The sequence below is a fragment of the Aulonocara stuartgranti genome (genome assembly GCF_965226115.1).
Source record: "Aulonocara stuartgranti genome assembly, chromosome: 12".
NCBI classification, from domain to species: Eukaryota; Metazoa; Chordata; class Actinopteri; order Cichliformes; family Cichlidae; genus Aulonocara; species Aulonocara stuartgranti.
Window position 1 is genome coordinate 32,842,815 of NC_138948.1, and position 20,201 is coordinate 32,863,015.

At 39.1% G+C, this 20,201-nt stretch overlaps 1 protein-coding gene across 3 annotated transcripts in view; it reads left to right on the plus strand.

The window, feature by feature from the left end:
- Nucleotides 1-20,201, plus strand: part of citb (citron rho-interacting serine/threonine kinase b) — a 76,509-nt gene that overhangs the window by 20,755 nt on the left and 35,553 nt on the right. For 2 of the 3 annotated variants that reach the window (XM_082554448.1, XM_082554449.1), the window contains exons 2-9: nucleotides 4,761-4,913; nucleotides 9,128-9,237; nucleotides 10,888-11,031; nucleotides 11,594-11,713; nucleotides 17,449-17,619; nucleotides 18,119-18,172; nucleotides 18,319-18,372; nucleotides 18,794-18,934. In XM_082554448.1, coding sequence (XP_082410574.1) covers nucleotides 9,229-9,237; nucleotides 10,888-11,031; nucleotides 11,594-11,713; nucleotides 17,449-17,619; nucleotides 18,119-18,172; nucleotides 18,319-18,372; nucleotides 18,794-18,934 — 693 coding nt within the window. In that variant the 5' untranslated portion in view covers nucleotides 4,761-4,913; nucleotides 9,128-9,228. The other variant, XM_082554447.1, reaches the window with a different exon arrangement.

Below are 20,201 nucleotides of genomic sequence, written 5' to 3' on the forward strand. Positions count from 1 at the left end.
GAATCTTTCAACTTGATCGCTTGGTCCAAATAAATAGGCTGGTAAACATGGATTTATGTAAATGAACAAAAGGTAAATAAAAACAAAGAAAAGGTTAAAAAAGAATCTTGACTATTACCTACATAAACCCATCTTGCCACAGTTTGTGGGTATGTTTGACTACAGGTGTAGCTGGATTACAGTGTCAGAGGATGTTCAGGGGTATTTCTGGCAAAAATAGTCTGCAACACGAAGTTATCACGATATTTGATGACGCGCACATTTACAGTCTAGGTTCGAAATGTAATACCAAATCAAAGTGACCAGTAAGGTTATCATATTACGTTTTGTTATGAATTCGTTTATTTGAAAAAAAAATGTAATTATTTACACCATAAGATACATATGATACATTTTGGGGAATGAGTAAGTTTATAACTTGTTTTTGGTTCTTTGAAAAATGCACGCAGCCTCTCAGATGTTTCTAGAGAAGCTAATTAGCATAATGAGCTAACAGCTGTCTGTGAAATGAAATGTCTGTACACAGTGTATCAAGATATAGCTAATTTAATTGTTGTCAAATTTACACAAATTTAGCATTAGGCTATATTAATTAGTAGTTATAAATAGGTGCTGCGACCTCCGTCCACCCAGCAGTTTGATGTCTTCCAAAAGCGCCCACTAAATATAAACTAACACAAATCATAAGGAAGAAAATGGAGAAATACGTGATGGGAAACTGCTTATTAACTGCTTTAAGAGATAAATTCAGGGTAAGTTGATAAATAAAGGATTAAGCGCACAGGGATTAGGTTTAGGGTCATGTGTTTACAAGTTAAAGGTTTTTAATGGACTCGCTGAGTCCTTCACAGATACTGTAATATGTGTGTATGTAGTAATGAGGGGGATGGGGTTAAAGATGGGGTTGGGGTCCTACAAACAAAGGCTCTACTGGGAGCACAAAAGAAGTGGGTCACAGCCTGCTGGCCCACCATGGCCCAACTTTGTGGATGGGGGTGCCACCATAGCTCAGTGGATAAACTCTGCTTTGATAAACCTAAGCTTAATGAATTTATCCGTATTAATATTATATTATATTGTTTGCAAATATAGGGAAAAATATTAACATCTGTTCTATGGATAAATAGTTGTACAGTTGCCTAAAGTCTCTTTATATTGTAAGGTAAACACTCTACAATAATAGAGAGAAAATACCAACAATTACACGACCACCTATGAGCAAGCACTTTGGCGACAGTGAGAAGGAAAAACGTACTTTTAATAGGAAGAAACGTCTGGCAGAACCAGGCTCAGGGAGTGGCATCTGCCATTGGGAAAGAGGTTAGAGAGACAGGACAAAAGACACACTGTGGAAGAAAGCCTAACTAAGGTCGGGCAGAAGGATTTTAAATTATTCTTTGTTAGTATAAGTTTATTAATTTTCCTTTTATTTTTTGATAATCATTTTTAAGGTTTAAGTAAATGCAAACCCCCTGGCTCAAAAACAAGGTTTGAAACCTTTTCCAGTTTTTAATAGAGGGTAAAAATTTCTTCAGAGTATACCAACGTTTTTATATGCAAGAAAAATCATGAAAAATAAATCTTTTTTCTTTTTCTTCTACTTCTTTTTTTGACTAATAAGGGATTAATCAACTGCTTAAAGCCTATTATTAGGGCTGATGATCAAAGGGACACAAATCAGACCAACCCCGGTGGTTCTTTATTATAGACTGTGGCTCCCTCTGTGGAAAAGATGATGATATTACATTCACCTTCCCCAAGTGATGAATAAGAGATGATCATCCTACTTTCACTACTTGCAGCTCTCTTCCTGCAGATCTGAAAAGTATTTTAGGATTGTGATGTGTTATAAATATTTATGCTATAAAACTGTATCTGAGCTCTTTCTGAATCATTGCCAATCCCTTTGTGTACAAAATGTTTTGAAACAAGTGAAGGTTATTATAGAGATTCATGACCAAAATATGTAAATTGTTGACATATTCTGTGAAGCTTCAGTATTTAGAAGCAGTCGGAACGACCAACAAAAGAAGACGAAGAGCTTTCTGCCTGTGCTGGATTGTGAGTGACAATTCTCCATCCCCTTTTCACGTCAGTTGCCTAATTAACTGATTGAGTAATCAATTTTAAAATCCTCTAAAGAGCAAAATTAGCTCCCTTAATAGTGACAGTTTGGAGTGAATATGAGCAGAGTCTTTTAGTACTTTGTGTTCTGTGCTTATGTAACACCAACCCTTAGTCATACAGGCCTGACTTTGCCTTTTTTTTTTTCAACTGATGCAAGGTTTGGCTTCCTGTTATGTAACAGAACCAGGCTCTTCAAACCTCTAGATTACTGTATTTCTCCGTGATAGCCCTCACCCTAAACCAACATAGCAGAACATACAGAATGCAGAAATGATGCTATATAAAATATTTTGCCAGTGGGTGGCAGTGTTTTTGCACTGCTCCTTCTGGTCAATGACTTGGAAAGCTTGTAACACCTGCAGAAGAGGTACTGCTCTTTCTGGGAATTTCAGTTTTTCCCTGTTGATAGTTTCTGCCATTCGTATGCTCAATAATATTTCCTAATGTTTACAGGAACAAAATAACCCCTAAATTCAAGAATCCTGTGCTTGCTCGCTTTAAAACAATTTGACACCAATCATCAGTCAATACAATATGGATGGTGGTCCATCCATATTACTTAATGCATGAGCAGTGGTGTACATTACAGTGAAATACAAGTGAAAACAGCCTTGGAAAAGGCCTGTTATTTTCCATCTTCACTTCAGAATTAAGCTGTGGTCTTAGACACATACAATACCTTGTTGCTAGGTAACATCAGTATGATGCCTGTGCTCAGCCCAGTACTCAAGATCACTTTGAAAATGCACCCTTATTTCACACTAATGCCAGTAAATTATGCTAACTAAAATATTCCATGAACAGTTTTGTCAGTAAATTGACTTCATTGTGACTTTAATGTTAATTGTAATCAGACTAACTTGTAATGACAGGTAAAATTTTACCATTTTATTCAATGTAGATCCACACTTGTATATATATTAGCTATAAAGGTTGGGAAAAGTACCAAGTGGAAACTTTACATACCTTTAATAACATGCTGGATTGTGCAGTGGCGTAAGCTAGAAGTAGCTCTATTTATAAATCATCACACATTTTTTCCTTCAGATATTTAAGGATCAACAAAACAAACATTATGTAATACTCTACTCCACAGATTTTGGTTTTCAGGTTTCCATAGCAGGTGTGTGTGTGCTATTTCTGAGTGTCATCCCAAGGTCTGTATGCTGAACTCTATAATTAAGGGCTCTTCCTGTATGTGTGCTTTTGCAAACACAGGCTGTTTCACAGTAACTGAAACAATGTAAAAGTGTTGTTAATGCACCAGATTCAAGGAGCAAAGAGGCAAAACTGGTCCGTTACCTACAGCAAGGAGGATGTGCAGAGTTGGAGATGAGAAAGTGGAGGTGTGAGCTGATTCAAGGCCAACATATGGGGGTATGCAGGCCTTAAGAAAGAAAAAAGATGGCTTTTGTTACACAACTAAGTCAGTGATTTCATAACCTTTTTTTAAGTATGAAAGACACGGAGATCTAATTAGCAGCCATAACAAAGCATAAGTGAGTACTTCCCATGTTCTCTGTCTGCCACTGATTACTGTCACACGCACTAAATGTACAGTACTGTATTTTCACCTTGATAGCATTTTGTCCCTTCTGTTGCGTTGATGTAGTACTGCTTGCCAGGTTAGGTTCTGCCATCTGTTACAGAGTGTGTAATCTGTCACTGTGTGCGTGTAGTTTGCAAGTCAGTGCCACGGTGACGTGTCACTTAGATTGCCAGACACCAGGGACCTTGTTAAGTTGTGACATGACATGTACCATTATTCTGTTAGCCCATGTGCAATAATACTTTCATGTATATTGCACCTGGTTTCAGTACTTTAAGTGTACTTTGTTACAGAGCTATTAGACACCATTATGGTTTACTGCTTCTATTGGGCCTTACTGGGTTTAAGCTAAAAGAGGGAAAATATATGTGAAAATGCAACATGTGGCTGACTCAGCTGTTCACAGCTCCTGCCTTTATGTGGGAAAAGTCTTTCACAGTCCATGCAAATGGGCTGATTAATTACTTTGCTGATTTAAAGTAATTTAAAAAAGATTACTATTGTAGGTTACAAACCATATTTGGCCGACAACCTTGGAGTACTTGAGTCTTTTTCCGTCAACTTGAAAATGAAAACAGATATTTGCTGTAACAGCACTCTTGTCCTGTCAGTTATTAGACTGCAGCTCTGCTCCTCAATTAGAAGCTGTTTAATAATGGTCACTGCATTTAGAAACTAATGAGGTGCCCAGTTTAAGAAGTCTTAAGCAAAATAAATGATGTACAGTACGTGGATCAGGCTGCTGACATTAGTGTGATTAGTTCTGGCTGCTACAGAATAGAGAGGAAGACAGAATTTGGGGAACGGTAAGGGTGAACAGATGACAAATAAGTGAGAGAGAGATAGCTTCCTCTCACACTATGGTATGTGATCTGGTCTGCTGCATTACTCTACAATGCATTTTCTATGTAGTCCTCCACTCCCTCCCTCTCTCCACTCTCTGTAAGCAGTAATCTCCAGTCGCTCTCACTGCCTCGCAGCTTTCTGCCCTGCCACAGCGCATCTCTCTCTCTCTCTCTCTCTCTCTCTCTCTCTCTATCTCTCTCTCTCACTCTCTCTCCTTTCGGCTCTACTTTCTCCCCAGTGAGGATGACAACCCCGAATTTGATGAACCAGCGAAGCTCTCATTCCGGCTGGTGGCTTCTGAGGGAGACCCCACATGAATGGGCTTACTGGACGAGGAGGTGCCGCGTCTAAGGAGCTTCGTAGGAAACCTGTCAGCTGTAGCAGTCGCTGAGTGAGTGTTATACTATTTTACTTAGGGTTTCTGTCAAGAATAAAGAATGAGTGAGGGTGATGACTGGATCGGGGAAAGAATGAAACCAGGATTTTATTGCTTTTCAGGTGTGACAGTGCATTATTTCCCCTTTAAGCATGCTGGAACCATTAGTTGACTGATTGATTGTCTGACACTACAGCTGAGGATTTATAGACTTATGAGATAACTAAGGCAGCGTTGAGCTTACGCAGCAGCTGTATCCCGTCTGTCAGGGCTGAGCACTGTTCTTGGTCACGACACTGAAATGCTGTGCCTTTGTTTGCCCATCTCTCTTCATCGCTGTGCTTACTGTAGCATACACTCATACAGATGGCTATCACTCCCTAGGGTTGTGTTCAAACTCACCATTGTTTGTAAATGGTCAGATTACGATCACATCAGGCTTTTCCAAACATCTATCTATACTAAGAGTGGGGAAGTTTTGAAACAAAGTTGACATGACTATTTATCATGTAAGGATTTTTCAGGTGATCTTAGCTCACTTTAACAATCCACTTGGCTGTAATAGTTATATGTGGAAAAAGGTCTGAAATAACAAAGTCTGATAAAGTCAGAAAAAGTGTAACAAGATGAAGGCTGTGGTTGGTGGAAGGCATCTCTATGGTAACAGCAGGTTATGCCAAGGTTAGAAGAGAGGTGAAGGAAGCTTGGGGCTTCTTTCTGGCGCACATTTAGGTGGATTGCAAATTACGTTACTGACGGGACTTAAGAGGATCAGCAAAACCGAATATTAATGAGGAAATTGTGAAAGAAAACAGAGGAAATTTACATACAATAAACTGTGTAAAAGTATTAAACACAACTCAAACCAGGGAGGGGGGATTTCTAAACTTCATCTACAGTATTCTGACTATATTTAATTTAAAACAGTTCATCAGGAGGGTTGGTTTGTTGGAGTTTCATCTCTAGTTTCCTGTTTGCGGAGGCAGGCCAGTCTGATGGTAGAGGGCAAAGAAAGAATAGAAGACACCGAGAAACTCTCGGCAGTAAAGATCTTCCAATGTTAATGCGAGCAGCGACGAGAGAGAGTTCGCTGCACCACATCCTCAAGTGTCATTTCCCCAAAAGGCTCCTTTAGAAGCCCACACTGATCCTCTTTGTCATTTGGATTTGAAGTATAACGATGAGCTAGATTTGTGAAGTGGTTTTCCAAATGCTCAGCATAAATTGTGACATTCATTCAATTTGATCGCCGAAAATGGTTGTCTCTGGAGCTCCAGAGCATTCAGTAGCTAGTCCGTAGCACTGATGGAGCTAGTTAAAAGTAAAAGTGTTTTTGGTGCCACGTCGTGAATGTAGGACAGGTTTTAGGAAGGCTAACCAGTCAGTTAGTGATTAAAGTCTAACTGTGGTCTGCACATTTTAACATGGCAGCAGATCTGTCTACAACTGGCTGCTTGGTAACTGGAAGCATTGAAGTGCAGCTCTGAATACCATTTTAACTGTTTCAGGGTGGAATTTTCCTATAAAGCTTATGTAACAACTGATATTTCTGGCCAGTGTTTATTTTGAATGTGCTAGTTCTTCATGCTGTAAGTATAAAAACCTCTAGTGTCACTTGAATTGCCTTAAAACCTCTATCTTATGGAAAATAGTATCTTATATCAATTTCTGATATTCCCATGCACTAGGCCTATGATGGACCTTCAAATTAATATTACTGTAGTCAAGCACCAAATAACATGGATAAGGCTATATTAGTAGTAGCCTTCAAAACTAAAATGCTAGCAGGAAACTGTGGAGCTAGAGAGCCTTGCACTGGGGTATTGTTAATTTGTCGTTGTCATGACAATCAGCATAAAATCTCACAGTATACATGGAAAAGATGGCCTGAAAGATCAACTTAGAGGGAAGTGGTTGAAAGAAAGACATTGAGCTTGTTCTTAGGGAGAATCTGTCCCACTACAAAGTTGCAACAGGTCTGTGATTCACCGCTGCCCATACAGTGGCCGTGGCCCTTGGTCACCTAGACTGAATGTGGAGCAACACCATGACTGGGATGCAACCTCTCTCCACTCTCCTCCTCTTCAACAACTCTGACTCACAGCCCAGCACGCATTATTCAGCCCACGAAAAAGAGCTCTTCGAATGAAGCCAGTGTTCTTCTCGGAGCTCTCATTTGTCTCATTTAAAGTTTTTCTGGAGTTGTTTTGATTGCACTAGCACGCCAAACTATGTTCAGGATTTGAACACTGTTAAGTTTGAACAACACAAATCTAGAGATGTTCAGTGGATACAGATTGGCTAGCTCAGAGGTCAAACTGTCTTTCCTGTTGTTGCAATGAGGTTTTAAAAGTATAGTTATTAGTAATTGCTTTGTGGGAGCTAATTATTGCTGAGGAGGAGCCCAGCTGCACAGTCTGTTAGCTCAGCTGATTATGGGCAGTCAGCTAGCACTCGAATTTTAGAGGAAGACAGCCAGATCTGAATCCCATCTGGTGCCTCATGCTCAGATGGCACCCCTAACCACCAACTTTACAACTGGCTGGCTGCAGATGAAGTTCTCCACATTGTTAAGAAGTGTCAGCACATATAGATTCATTAGTGGCTTTGAGCCTCTTAGACCCACAAGCAGACATGAACCAAAGGCACATAAATCTTCTGTGCCTCTCTGAGTCAAAACAATTTCACAGGAGTGAAAATCTTTTGGGGATCACACTTGCAAAATTGTTTTTCTAACCGCACCGTCACCATTGAATACAAATGGGACTTTTTGACATCTCATATAAAGTATACAGAGGGAACATGCGCCTCTGACGTGATGTGCTTACAGGCTGAAAAATCATCAGGTGCATGAGGAAGCTAACCTCATGCATCATCACCCATTACAAGCCACCTGCTCCTGCATCATGTTGTGCCAGTGAAACTTGAACTCTAGGCTGATGCAGCTTGGGCACATGCTGCGTGGCCTGTTGTGATACCGGACAGAACACTCAAAAAAAAAAACCTTGAAGCATGATGATTACAGAATGTCAGATTTCCGGAGGAAGTATTAGTAAGCACCAGCAGCGTCTTTAGAAGTTCACAGTGTGTGTTGTTCATCTGCATAGTGTGCACAGCTTAGTTTCCACTTAGAAATCCATGCAGTCTTCTGGTAAACATCCTGATTATGGAAAAAATAGCAAAATTTCACTAACAGAGTATTGTCAAGAAACGGAAGTTTTCCTGCTATGTTCATTTCTTTAGAGACATTACCAGCCATCTAAACCCTAAGCTTAAACATTATCTGTACATATTCTGACTTCATTATTTGAAATTTCGCTATCTTTAATATGACCATCCCCCACTGCAAAAGCATTTATATGGCAGAAAATCAGAGGAACCAAACTAGATGCCCTTAAAACAAAATAATAAAGCATTTAAATAGTAAATTAAATGTCTTATGAACACAGTGCAGCGGCAGTAGAGCACATACAGTAGTTGAGCTTGAGCCGAGCTTGTTACTGTAGCGAGGAGTGGGAGGTGAGCCTGTGCTTTTAATAGACATCCTGCCTCTGCCACTCATTCTTGTGCATGCTACTTGATCACAAAAGCTGCCAAATATATCCAGTGGTGGTAAAAGAGGCTGTTGTTGTGAACACGAGCAGGCTATTTTTAGTCTCTACCAGGAGAGAATATATGATCACGTATTTGATCAGCACAGTGGTTTGCTTACTAAATATCTAAGCTGTGAACAGCATCCTTTATCTTCTAGTCATCTGTGGTATCATGTTAATGGAGTAAGTGTTAATGTATAAAGTGTCGCTGCTCTGGAATGACTCTGTGCTATGTGAATTTCGCAAGTCTTCAGTGTTTGTTTGATAAATGCTATTTTTGGTATGAAAGTGAGCATTTGAGTTGAGATTTAAAGTGTATGTAATCACGGTACATTTGCTCGAGTCACTACATGCAGTAAACAGGATTTAATCTAGTTTTGGTTTGATAGTTTTGACAATATACCACTTATTTACTTTTTACATATGTAAACACATAGACACATGAATTCTGTTATGTATGGTCACAGGAACTATCCCAACTGACTTATGGAATAAGTCATCTATACAGTATGATTATGAAAGGTAAGTGTTTTACATAAGAGCACTGAGTCAGCCCTTCATATTTCAAGAGAGGATAAGCAGAAACTGTTTATTGTAATGTGTCTCTAACTGCTATCCGTTCCCTCTCACCTACAGATTAATGACTGCATCTATCAACTCTCCTGATAAGACCATCTCCTTTGGCACAGCCTCATTACTTTAAAAGCACCAAAACAAAGGCCAGGATTGCCAGACACATGTCACAGGTATAACTTTTCACATGGTAAGAGTTTGTTTCTAGAGTCAGCCATCTGTTTGCCAGTTTGCCTTGCCTGATGTGTTTTTCTGTATGTTTGGAATTTCGGGCTATTTACCCTTGTGGCTACACTATGTGCTTTACCTTTAACGGCTATGGTAAGAATAAAAATCTCTCAGGTTCAGCAACTGCTGTGAAAAATATACTAATTAATCCTGACTGATGTGATGTAAGTGATGCTTAGCAAAGAAGCTGCATAATCTTTCTCATAAAGTTGTCGTGATAAAGGTGATGAAACATTTAAAAATATTAAATTCAGTTTTATTTATATTGCATCGCTAATATATATTGTAATATATCTATATCACTAAAGCACTTCTGGATGGATGCAAACTGCATTTCGTTGCCCTGTACCTGTGCATGTGCAATGACAATAAAGTTGAATTCTATTCTAATTCTATTCTATCAAATCACAACATCCATCCCATCAAGACACTTTATACTGGGAGGTAAAGACCTTACAATAATAGAGACAAACCCCAACAATCAGATGCCCTTGTGTGAGCATCCACTTGGTAACTGTGGGGAGGCAAAACTCCAGGCTCGGAGAAGGGGTCCCTTCACCCCCATCTGAGTACGGGGTGTGGGGAACTGAACTGAGAAGGTGCTCAGACATTTACAAGTGAAATAAGGATCCTTATGAATTGTGAATCATGCTAAGCTACATTAGTCCAAGAATAAAAACATGGAGTTGAAAAATGGTCCCTTTTAATTTTTGTTTTGCTGCACAAGCTCATCAACAAATGTTACCATTTTATTTCATAGCTTACACAAGTTAATTCTCACAAACAGATATATTATTTTGTTGAATGTGCTCTACTGATTGGTGGTGAGATTCAGTTTTGTATTGACTGTTTGTTTTTGTATGCAACTCTATCAAAATACTCAAAGTTAGGCATCTGGTTCAGTACATCGAACCAAGCAGCTCGTAACACAAAGAATCCATCAGTGAGGGAGCAGTAATATCTCAGCTACTTCAACACCTCCGTCTCGTTCTTAAGCACATATTTAAACCTGTCAGAAGGAAACTTTGCTGACTTATAAGATCTGGCTAATGTAATCTGTATGACTCAAAACATACCTCTTATAACACCTCCACAAGCCCCAACCAGATGAAGATATAATGAGCAGTGTACTTCAGTGTCCTGAGTCACATATAAATGTGTGCAGATTTACACCAATCCACCTTTATTCATGTCACTGTATTTCTCTGAGCTGTCTGCTGAAAGACTTGTGAGTGACACATCATTTTGGATTCCTGTACCACACTGACCCTTTGGTTTTACTGGCTGCAACACCCATGCCGTGGTGCTGTGTTTTCGTGAGCATGTGTCTGCATTGTGACTGTGTTAGTGCTGCTATAGACTAAGCGCTGTCACAGTATCTGTGACTGTGCTGCCTGTCCTGCTGTTTCTCTGCTTTCCAACCCTCCTCTTGGCCTGTAATGCTATAATGGCAAATGTAATTGTAACATCAATCACTACCAATGACATGTGGCACCAAACAAGTCTACTGCACTTTTACACAGACACACACAGACAGATAAGAATATTACATGCATGTTGTGACAATTGCACAAATATACTGTTTTTCCTTTCAGGTTGAGCAAGAGATCTCGCTCATTCAGAGGAAGATGTCTGACCTTGAGTCAGTGCTCCAGCAAAAGGACATAGAGTTGAAGGCCTCAGAGACTCAGAGGACAATCCTAGAACAGGATCTGGCCACTTATATCACCGAATGCAGTGTGAGTATCTCCAGGGATTATAAGACAGAGACATAGCACTGGAAAGAGTGTGAAATCTATGGAAACATTTGCTAAAAGCAAAACTGAAACTGAACTACCAGGTAAAAAGTTTTAGTACGCCTTATTTTGGAGCAAAATCGATTTTTATTAGATTTAACAGGAGATTTTATATTAACGTTTTTTATGATGTGTGACTACTGGAATTAATCAAGCACCAGAAGTGTCTCATGATGGTTGGGAAGTGGTAAGAACTGCTTCTACAAGAACTTTGTATTACTACAATCGCTAGCATATGGGCTGCTTCCTCATATGCATGTGTGTGTATGCCATATATACTATGACTCTTGCTGTCAATTCACTAAAATGCAATGGTAGATGAACAAGATATTGGAAATACTACTTAGCTGATGATAGTACGATTCAACAGCATCCAAAAAGTGAAACAACACCTATTTAACACTAACTATTTATTTCAGGATTTTGATATCAGGTTGATTTATTTTCAGCTGAGTATTCCCAACAAAGTGTCAGCTGACTGAACACAAGTTTGTCTTGATTTCAGAGTCTAAAGCGTAGTTTGGAACAGGCTCGTATGGAAGTGACACAGGAGGACGATAAAGCACTGCAGCTTCTTCATGACATCCGGGAGCAAAGCAACAAACTTCAGGAGATCAAAGAACAGGTAGGACGACATTTCGGGTGTCACATTAGGTCAGCTGGCTGAGAGTACACCTGATGCTGTGGGCTCAGAATTGAATAATTAATGAGGAAATTAGTCAGCTCTCTACTGTTGCAATCATTTTTTGATTTCATTAAGTTTTGTTCTTTTGAGTGAAAAGACTTTTCTTTAGTGACTGTTTTCCCCTTCGTTTTCCAATGAGTATTCATGCAGTACTTTGCAGTGAAGGGAAGTACAGTATTACATAAATAACGAATTGTTTTTCAAAAAGAACATTTTAAGAGGATTTCATAATGGCAGTCAGATGGAGCAGGTCGAGCCACCAAGGCTGAGTGTGTGGGTTGTGAGTGTTAATTAGACAGGCACATGATGCTGAAACCCCACAGCTAGGGATGGGAATTGATAAGAATTTAGTGAGTCCGATTGCACTATCTATATCACGTGTCGATTGTCATTGGGTTCTCATTGGCTCTGTTTTGAGAGTCAGCACCATCACTAAGCAGCAATGAAGAAAATACATTCATGCAAATGAATTGCAAGCTGTGGGTCAAATGTTTGTGCATGTTTGCTGAGCTATTTCCCCTCTTTGTTGTGATCAGTGAGGAGTTGTTACTCAAAAAGTCATTATTTAACATAATACACGCTTTTATTTTCATGCAATGCAGTACGTTTCTAAATTACTCCAAGGAAAAAGTAATTTGTTGTACTACCTGTTACATTACGTTCATGTTACTCTGTAAAAAGCTGAAACACACTGTCTCATAATCACTATTTTACAATATAAACAACCCCACACACCAACACAAATCCCTAACGAGGACACACATCTCTAAGATCTTTCTCTTAACAGAATACAAAGCTGACCGCACAAAGCAAAGATGAAAACCAGCACAAAAAAGCGATCGCTGCAGTGATTCTGCTTTAGAAACACGAACAGGTAGAAAGGGAGGCTGCAGCCTGACTGCTCATCTGCTTGTTACCTGTTGAAGTTCAGGGTCTGTCTGCATTCACTCAGCTTTCACCCTGGGTTCTTGGCTAGCTTAGCGTTAGCATGCTGTCTTGGCAGATGCTTGCAAAGAAAGTTGTGTTAGCAGCATAATGCGGCTGTTCCTGCCCTGGATGCAGTTTTAAGCTTTATCATTTATCTCGTCCTTTTGTGCAATAAAAATAAATGCGCATATCCAAGCTCTAGACTGCATCACTATTTTCCTCTTCTGAAATCAGCTGATTGTAGCACAAGTGCAAGAATGGATAACTGGGATCGACAGGCAAGGAGACTAACAGAACAGAATCAGAATCAAGAACTGGTTCTTGATTCCCATGCCTACCCACAACAGGCTGTAGGGGTGCAATCAGTATAGCATTACCTACATCATGTGTAGAAATGCCTCATGTTGGAGTACCCTCTTAATGTAAATGATTGTGGTTTTTTTAATCCTTGAAAAACCATTTTTTATACATGTATATATTCAATTTACGGTATATGGATGGAGCGCATGTACAGCGCTTTATTGGAAAAAGGTTTGTTTACCACAAGCCTGAGAAAGAACTCATCAAAGGTTTAGTTTACTCCTCTGTTTGTAAGACCTTGCTTTATTAGGCTGAGTTGATCGTGCAGTTTTTAAGATGTTAAAATACAGTGAGTCTGTAAAGTGCTTCGACTCAGTGAGTCTCTTTGGAATCAAGAATATGTCTGATATCAAATGAGACAGGAGTGTACACACAGCTCTTAATTAATGAAATCAAAAGTGATGAGTGTGTGGCATGTGTTTGTGCGAGCATGTATAGTTCTGCAGGGGTGACGGCACAACATGAAAGAACGTTGCCAGCTGTGAGAATCAAGCTGATACAAGATTGACAATTTAGGACAAGAGATAAGGAGCATGAAAAATCATCTTCCTGGCATTATGCACCATTTTTTTTCTTAAAAAGCAACCTGTTTTCCTCAGCCTACACTAGTGCCGGTTACCAAGCACTGAATACAGGGAATATAACTGGTTGCCATGGTGATGAGAGCCATATACCTACAAGTGAGGAGAGCGCTGATGCAGTGGGCAGGCTGTCGTGATGAGGTGTTGGGGCCTTAGCTCATACTGTTTGGAAAACAGAAATTTTGACCATCACTTCATATTCTCCTTAAACAAACAGTGATCCGTGTGATGTAAGAGATTGCAAAATACCACTCGGATTAATAAATTGTCCAGAAAAAAAGTGATGGAAGTATTTTCTGGGGGGGAAGAAAATGGAAAAAAAAGCTTGAAATGGAGGGTGATATCCTGTCACAAAGCTGTAAAGTCACTTTGCGAAGTGAGGATAGTTATCACATTGTCTTTTTGGAAAGTTACAGAGATGTTGGACACAGAGCAGAATCAGTTTACAGCTTGCTTTTCACGTAAAGCATACTGTGGCCCCGGGGATCCCTCAGCAGGAGTCTGAGGAAGTTGTTTTTGTGTCTGTTTGTTTCTTTTTCTCAACATTTCAGTACTATTATTCATTTTAGCGTGTTACTGTGCAGAGCTCAGACTGATAACCTGAGAGTGCAGTCAGTCTCACTGAGTTAAGTTAACAGCAGTGAGATTAGGGTTGTGGTTGATTGTGCTGGGGTACTAAAATATCAAACATTATTAGGTGTTTTCTTTTCAGTTTTCTTCTTATATGGAAGCCCTTCATGGATAAATTCTGACTAAAATAAAAAGAATTCAGACTACACTGTCAAATTTGTGAGGGTTTTCTGCTGCTCGTGTGTATTATACAGCTCTGTGTTCCCACTGGTGCCTCCCAGCAGGGTATTTACACCAGCTAAATCCTGCATTTCATCTTGAATAGCATCTGTCTCCCACGCTCTGTCACATGACTGCAGTGTTTATCACTTTTGTGCAGTGTTGGATCAACAAAGAGAGATTGGGGATAGATTCATTTACAAAGAGAAGAACTCTGTGCCAAAGCCAGGAAGACCTGCAAACATATAGAAAGAGACAGTTTCACTGAAGATACAAGAGTAAATAAGACCCACAGAAAAGCACACGGTTCCTTTTTTCTGCTGTATCAACAAAAAAACGTTAGAAGTCATGAAATTTAAGAAAGTACCAAGAAAGAGTGCATGAACTGTGTCTGCATATATACATAATAGAATACTGCATACAAAAAATGTTAGACTTTAAAAAACCCTGCCCAACAATGGTTTGAATTTAGTTTTGCTCCTAATAGGTCCGTCTGTGGAACAGTCCCAAACTAAGCCATGAGATGAGCGAAGATTTTGGCCAGGACTGAGTCCTGTTGACTTTCATTGTTATCAGTTGCAAACTCATGCAAGTTTCAAGAGCCTAACATTTTTCTTACTGAGTGGAAATAACTAAAACAACATTTAAGACAAATTCGATTAAAATTTTTTAGTATAGCACAAAATCACAACAATGGTTGCCTGCTTTATATTGTAATATATTATAATAATAGAGAGAAAACTAATAAAGTAATGAAGAGAAAACCCACCAATCACACAATCGCCTACAGCATAAGCAAGCACTCGGCAACAGTGGGAAGGAGAAACTTCCTTTTAACAGGAAGAAATCTGAGGCAGGACCAGGCTCAGGGAGGGGCGGGGCCATCTGCTGCGACCGGTTGGAGAGAGGTGAGGAAAGAGGTGCGTCAAGGAGAAGTGCTCAGTGCATCATGGGAAATCCCCAACAGCCTATCGCTATTGCAGCATAACTAAGGGAGGATTAAGGGTCACCTGATCCAGCTCTAACTGCAAAACTAAAAAAAGGAAGAAAAAAAGATTTAAACCTAATCTTACAAGTAGAGAGAGTTTCTGTCTCCTGAATCCAACCTGGAAGCTGGTTCAATAGGAGAGGAACATGAAAGCTGAACACTCTGCTTTTAAATATTCTAGGAACCAGAAATAACCCTGCACTCTGAAATGCTCCATTAGGCTGATATGGTACAATGCGGTCCAAGTAAGCGCACCACCCAAATAAAACTAAAAACGCAAGGTTTGAAACATCAGAACACAATTCAGAATCAGAATTTTTACCTCTAATAAGGTGAAAATTGCAAACTACCTTAGAAACAATACATTTATGGATCCTTATGTATTTGTCTTGTGAAGTGAGCAAGTAGGAACAATTTAATGTCATTAATTTGCTTCTTTTTCCTGTTTTTTTCCTTTGAGTTGATCAATTCTTAAAAAAAAATCCGCATAGAAAAGAAAACAGATTAATTTATTTACTTTTTTGTTTGTTTGTTTGTTTGCTTTTTTCTTTACAAGTAAACACAGATTTGAAGATCTCAGTCTTTAGGGGTTTGAGGGTGTTAACAGTGGCTTCCTTCATTGCATCAGCTCATCTAAGTTTTGAATTTCATGTCTTGTCTCAGAGTTTTTTTTTCTGTGCAGGTGTGTGAGCCACAATTATGTTCCATCTCAAGAAAAGACCGCTGCTGTGATTCAGCAATTCACAAGCTGTATTTGTTTAGCACACTGAAAGCTTTCTTTTTCATTTCTTTAGGCCAAATCATCGTTCTGCTAAAGAATTAGTGGAATTGGAGAAACATTTCTAACCCATAATCATGATTATTGTCACTATCCTATGGGAGATGTACCTATGGATCCAATGAATTGTCACTATAATGGAAACTGCCTTGCTTTAATGGAGCCAAAGTGGTCATGGTGGAGGCAAATGTTTACTTCAACATGGTGCCAAACCAGCTCAGTGATGTTTTTCTTCCTGGCCCACAGCAGTACATTCTGACAATGTGGGGACTCTTCGGATCACCATGTCTGATGCTGTGTGCTTCGACATAGACCAGTTTTAATCTGCGTCGGCTGAGCACCAATGCTCCCTGGATGCACAATGATGCTAGTTTTTATTAGACTGACAAACAGGCTGATGTACCCTGTAAGCAGATGAGGTGGTTAAAATTAGATTTGTTATGCAGTGACTAATTACTGTTTAACAGACATCTGCAAATGACTGTGGCCGATCATTGTTTCTACATTCTTTTCTCCTTTTAACGGTCTTTTCATAAATGTTTATTTTCCTCTACTATGTGATGAGTTTTGAACGTGTGCCTGGGACTGCTATAAATGATGCAGTGATCTCTAACAAGGACATCTTCTTCAGGTTCTAGTCAAACAATGTTAAGGTTGTTTGAGAAAGCGTGCAGTATTTGCTCTAACCAAATATGCTACACTGGAATGAGGACAATCTTAATGGATACTAAAAATATAGTTACGTTACCTGGATTAAGTGCTTATGATTAAGATATCAAATCCTTGCAATATTGTGCACAAGTATTAATTCAACCCTCATTTGTTCATTGCTTTGCTTCTAAGGAAACAGAGCTTCTTGCGAGTGTTTGTCTTTGTTGTCTACAGTATGTTCAACATGTTTTAGTAAGCTTTCATAAACCTTTAAGAAACCTTATTTCAAAGTTGAATCCTGTCACTGTGCATCTGGAAAGCCCTATTTGTCACCATGTAAAAAACCATTTGTAAAAGTCCAATCGGACAATGCTCCCAGCTTTCTGACTGTAGTTTGATGAAGCCCAAATTTTGAAAAACATCACCATGCTTCCCTTGTGATGATTTAGATTCAAGTCTGAATTATGTGAGAGTACCTAATTTGGGTAGATGTGGTGTTGGGTCAGCATTTTGTGGGACTACTTGGACCCTTTGCTTAAATTTCTGTTTGTGTTCAGCTTCACTTATCCAGTCATCTAAGGTTTCTCTTACCTGTGTGTAGGAATATCATGCCCAGCTGGAGGAGATGCGAGTTTCCATTAGACAGCTGGAGGAGGACCTGTCTGCTGCCCGTCGCCGTAGCGACCTTTATGAGGCAGAACTGAAAGAGTCCCGCCAGGCCAGCGAAGAACTGAAGAGGAAAGCTGCAGAGTACCAGCACAGGATTCAGAAGGTCTGCACTGGAACTAAAGCTTTTAATGATTCAAAGGTTTTAGGAAGGCATCAAACTGTATGAACAGTTGTGGTCAGACGTTTGCATCATGGGCATGAATGTCATGGTATTGGGGTTTTTTGATGATTTCTTTGAAATGTTCTTTCTCCACATTGTTGAGCAGTGATTGTATGGCATACATCTGTAATGGCTAAAACACAAGAATTGCGTGCCTAAGTTTGTGGACTACATTTAAAGGCAGGTCAGTTACAGGAAACCAAACAATTGTGCAACTTTCTAAGGGGCATTAAACCAAATATTAGTGTGGGTGTGTGCATATATTTGAGCCTAATTTTGACCCTTAGTGGATTTGATGAATGCTATGTAAACTACTGAGCATACCTGTAATCTGGCTGTTGGCAATTATAGCGCTCACAGCAACCACATGATCATGATTTGCAACTTCTCACTTTTCTAGTAAAGTAGTGATCATTTCTCTTCCTGACCTTCATCTTCACAGGCCAAAGATCAAGGGAAAGCAGAAGGAGATGAGACGATCACCAAGTTGGAGAAGGTAGCTCATGAAGTTAATTTATTCGTGATAAAACTGTGTGATTGGTGAGGGTGAAAATTTATTCTAGGTAAAGACACTGAAGAGTTTAAATGACTTTAATGTGGGATAATATTTCCATATTAAAAGGATTTTTTCCCCCTTTTTAGACAAATACTGAACAGCATGTAAAGATCCAAGAGCTACAGGAAAAACTCACCAAGGTAAAATATTTTTGTTTAAAAGACCAATTAATAATTTATTTGAACTTGTATCCTAAATGGAAGAGATGCAGCAGTATTTTTGCACTTTGAGATGACTTTATAAACTTTTCATTACCCTTCCCAACCCCCTCCTTCCTCTCTCTGTCTCTTGATTAAACTTTGGTCTCTTGTCAGATGTAGGCTATTGCCAGGGAACGATTAAAGAGTTACTGATTAATAATCAACAGTCAAACAGTTTTGGCTACAATTGGCCTAAATCTGACACAATGCGAACGAAATGTGAAATAATTAACATGTAGCATGTAATTTTCTTAAGGATTTGGTATGAGCAATATAAAGTAGTTTATTTAAACGTAAGAAAGAGAGCAAAAGTTTGGTTATTCCTTCTAAATGTTTTCCATCTTTTCCTTGTAATTACTAGGCATTAAAAGCAAATGCTGAGGCTACTGACCTCCTTCAGACTACAAAACTGGCCAAAGAGCGCATGGAGCGGGATCTAGAGAGGCTCCAGAATAAGGAAGACTCCAGTGACAGCCTACGCAGACGTCTCCGTGAGACTGAGGTACACACACACAAACACTGCTGTCACAGACACTGTACACATGCACAAAGACTTTCATACATGCGTTCTGGGGTTTTTTCTTGCTATTCTGTGTTTTCAGTCATTCGTAGATTTGCACCGTCAAAATTTCTGTGTTAAAAGTCTTAAATAATCTGATAGAAGCACAAACCTGTTCTGTAATGAATCGTTGCTTGTCAGAGAGGTTTTGTTTTGGGATTTGATTATTTCCTGGTTGTCGGGATCTCCCCCCGCTGTCCAGTTCTTGTGAGTGACACCAGATTAAACTAGACAAAAATGTCTGAGCTCAACAAACATTTATTTTCTTTAGTTTAAGGTCTTCAGTCTGTATCCATTATGTAGCGACTGTGTGGTTTTGGACAGAAGGACATTTATTGTGATTGTTCCTGTGAAGCTAACCAGGCTGCCTATTACATTTTACTACATGATCACCGAGTGGCTGTTTCTGTATACAGTTTTATTCCAGGCCACATTCAGGTGACTGCCTTAACATCTTTTTTTTAAAGCAGCACATTCCTTTTTTAAGCCTTTTGTCCTGTTTTGACATAAAAATTTAAGGCTCTAAATCTGGATTGTTTGGACAAAATGATTAGTCCTTTAACAAAATTTTAATTCTAATTTAGATTTTATGAAGCAAATAAAAAATAAAACACTCCAGTATGCAGACAATCAGGCACCAGCAGCACATCTCTAGTTTTAGCATCATCTAAGTTTTAGTATCTTTCTGAGAGTACTAATCTGAATCTGAATGCACTGCTACGTCACACAACTGTCGTGATAAATTAATGACATAAATTAAATGACATAAATATGCAGTCATATAGAAGCTCTGTTTGTAGGGTCTTTTTGTTATGACCGTATCTTAGTACTTCTGTAAACAGCATAACTTAGAATCAGAGAAAAGAGAATATGCAACAAGGTCAAATTTATACAGCTCCAAAGATCTCCTACACCTCCCAACATGAAAGGAAATGAGCTCTGTGGAACTTTAGTTGGGAGTAACTTGAAATAATGAGATATAAACACAGCAGAGATGCATCCCTAACAAGCCAACTGGGTGTGACCATTACAGTATGTCGCCAGTTCTTCCTTGAAGTGGAAATTTAAAGTTAATTGCTGTTCTTATAATTGTGTGTTATGTCTAGATAGCAAAAAAAGCACTGTTTTAGAGCATTAATTCTTTTGACTTGTGGATGAATTTGAAAAAATCATCGCTACGTTTTGTGCATAACTTTTGCTTGTTTTGTGT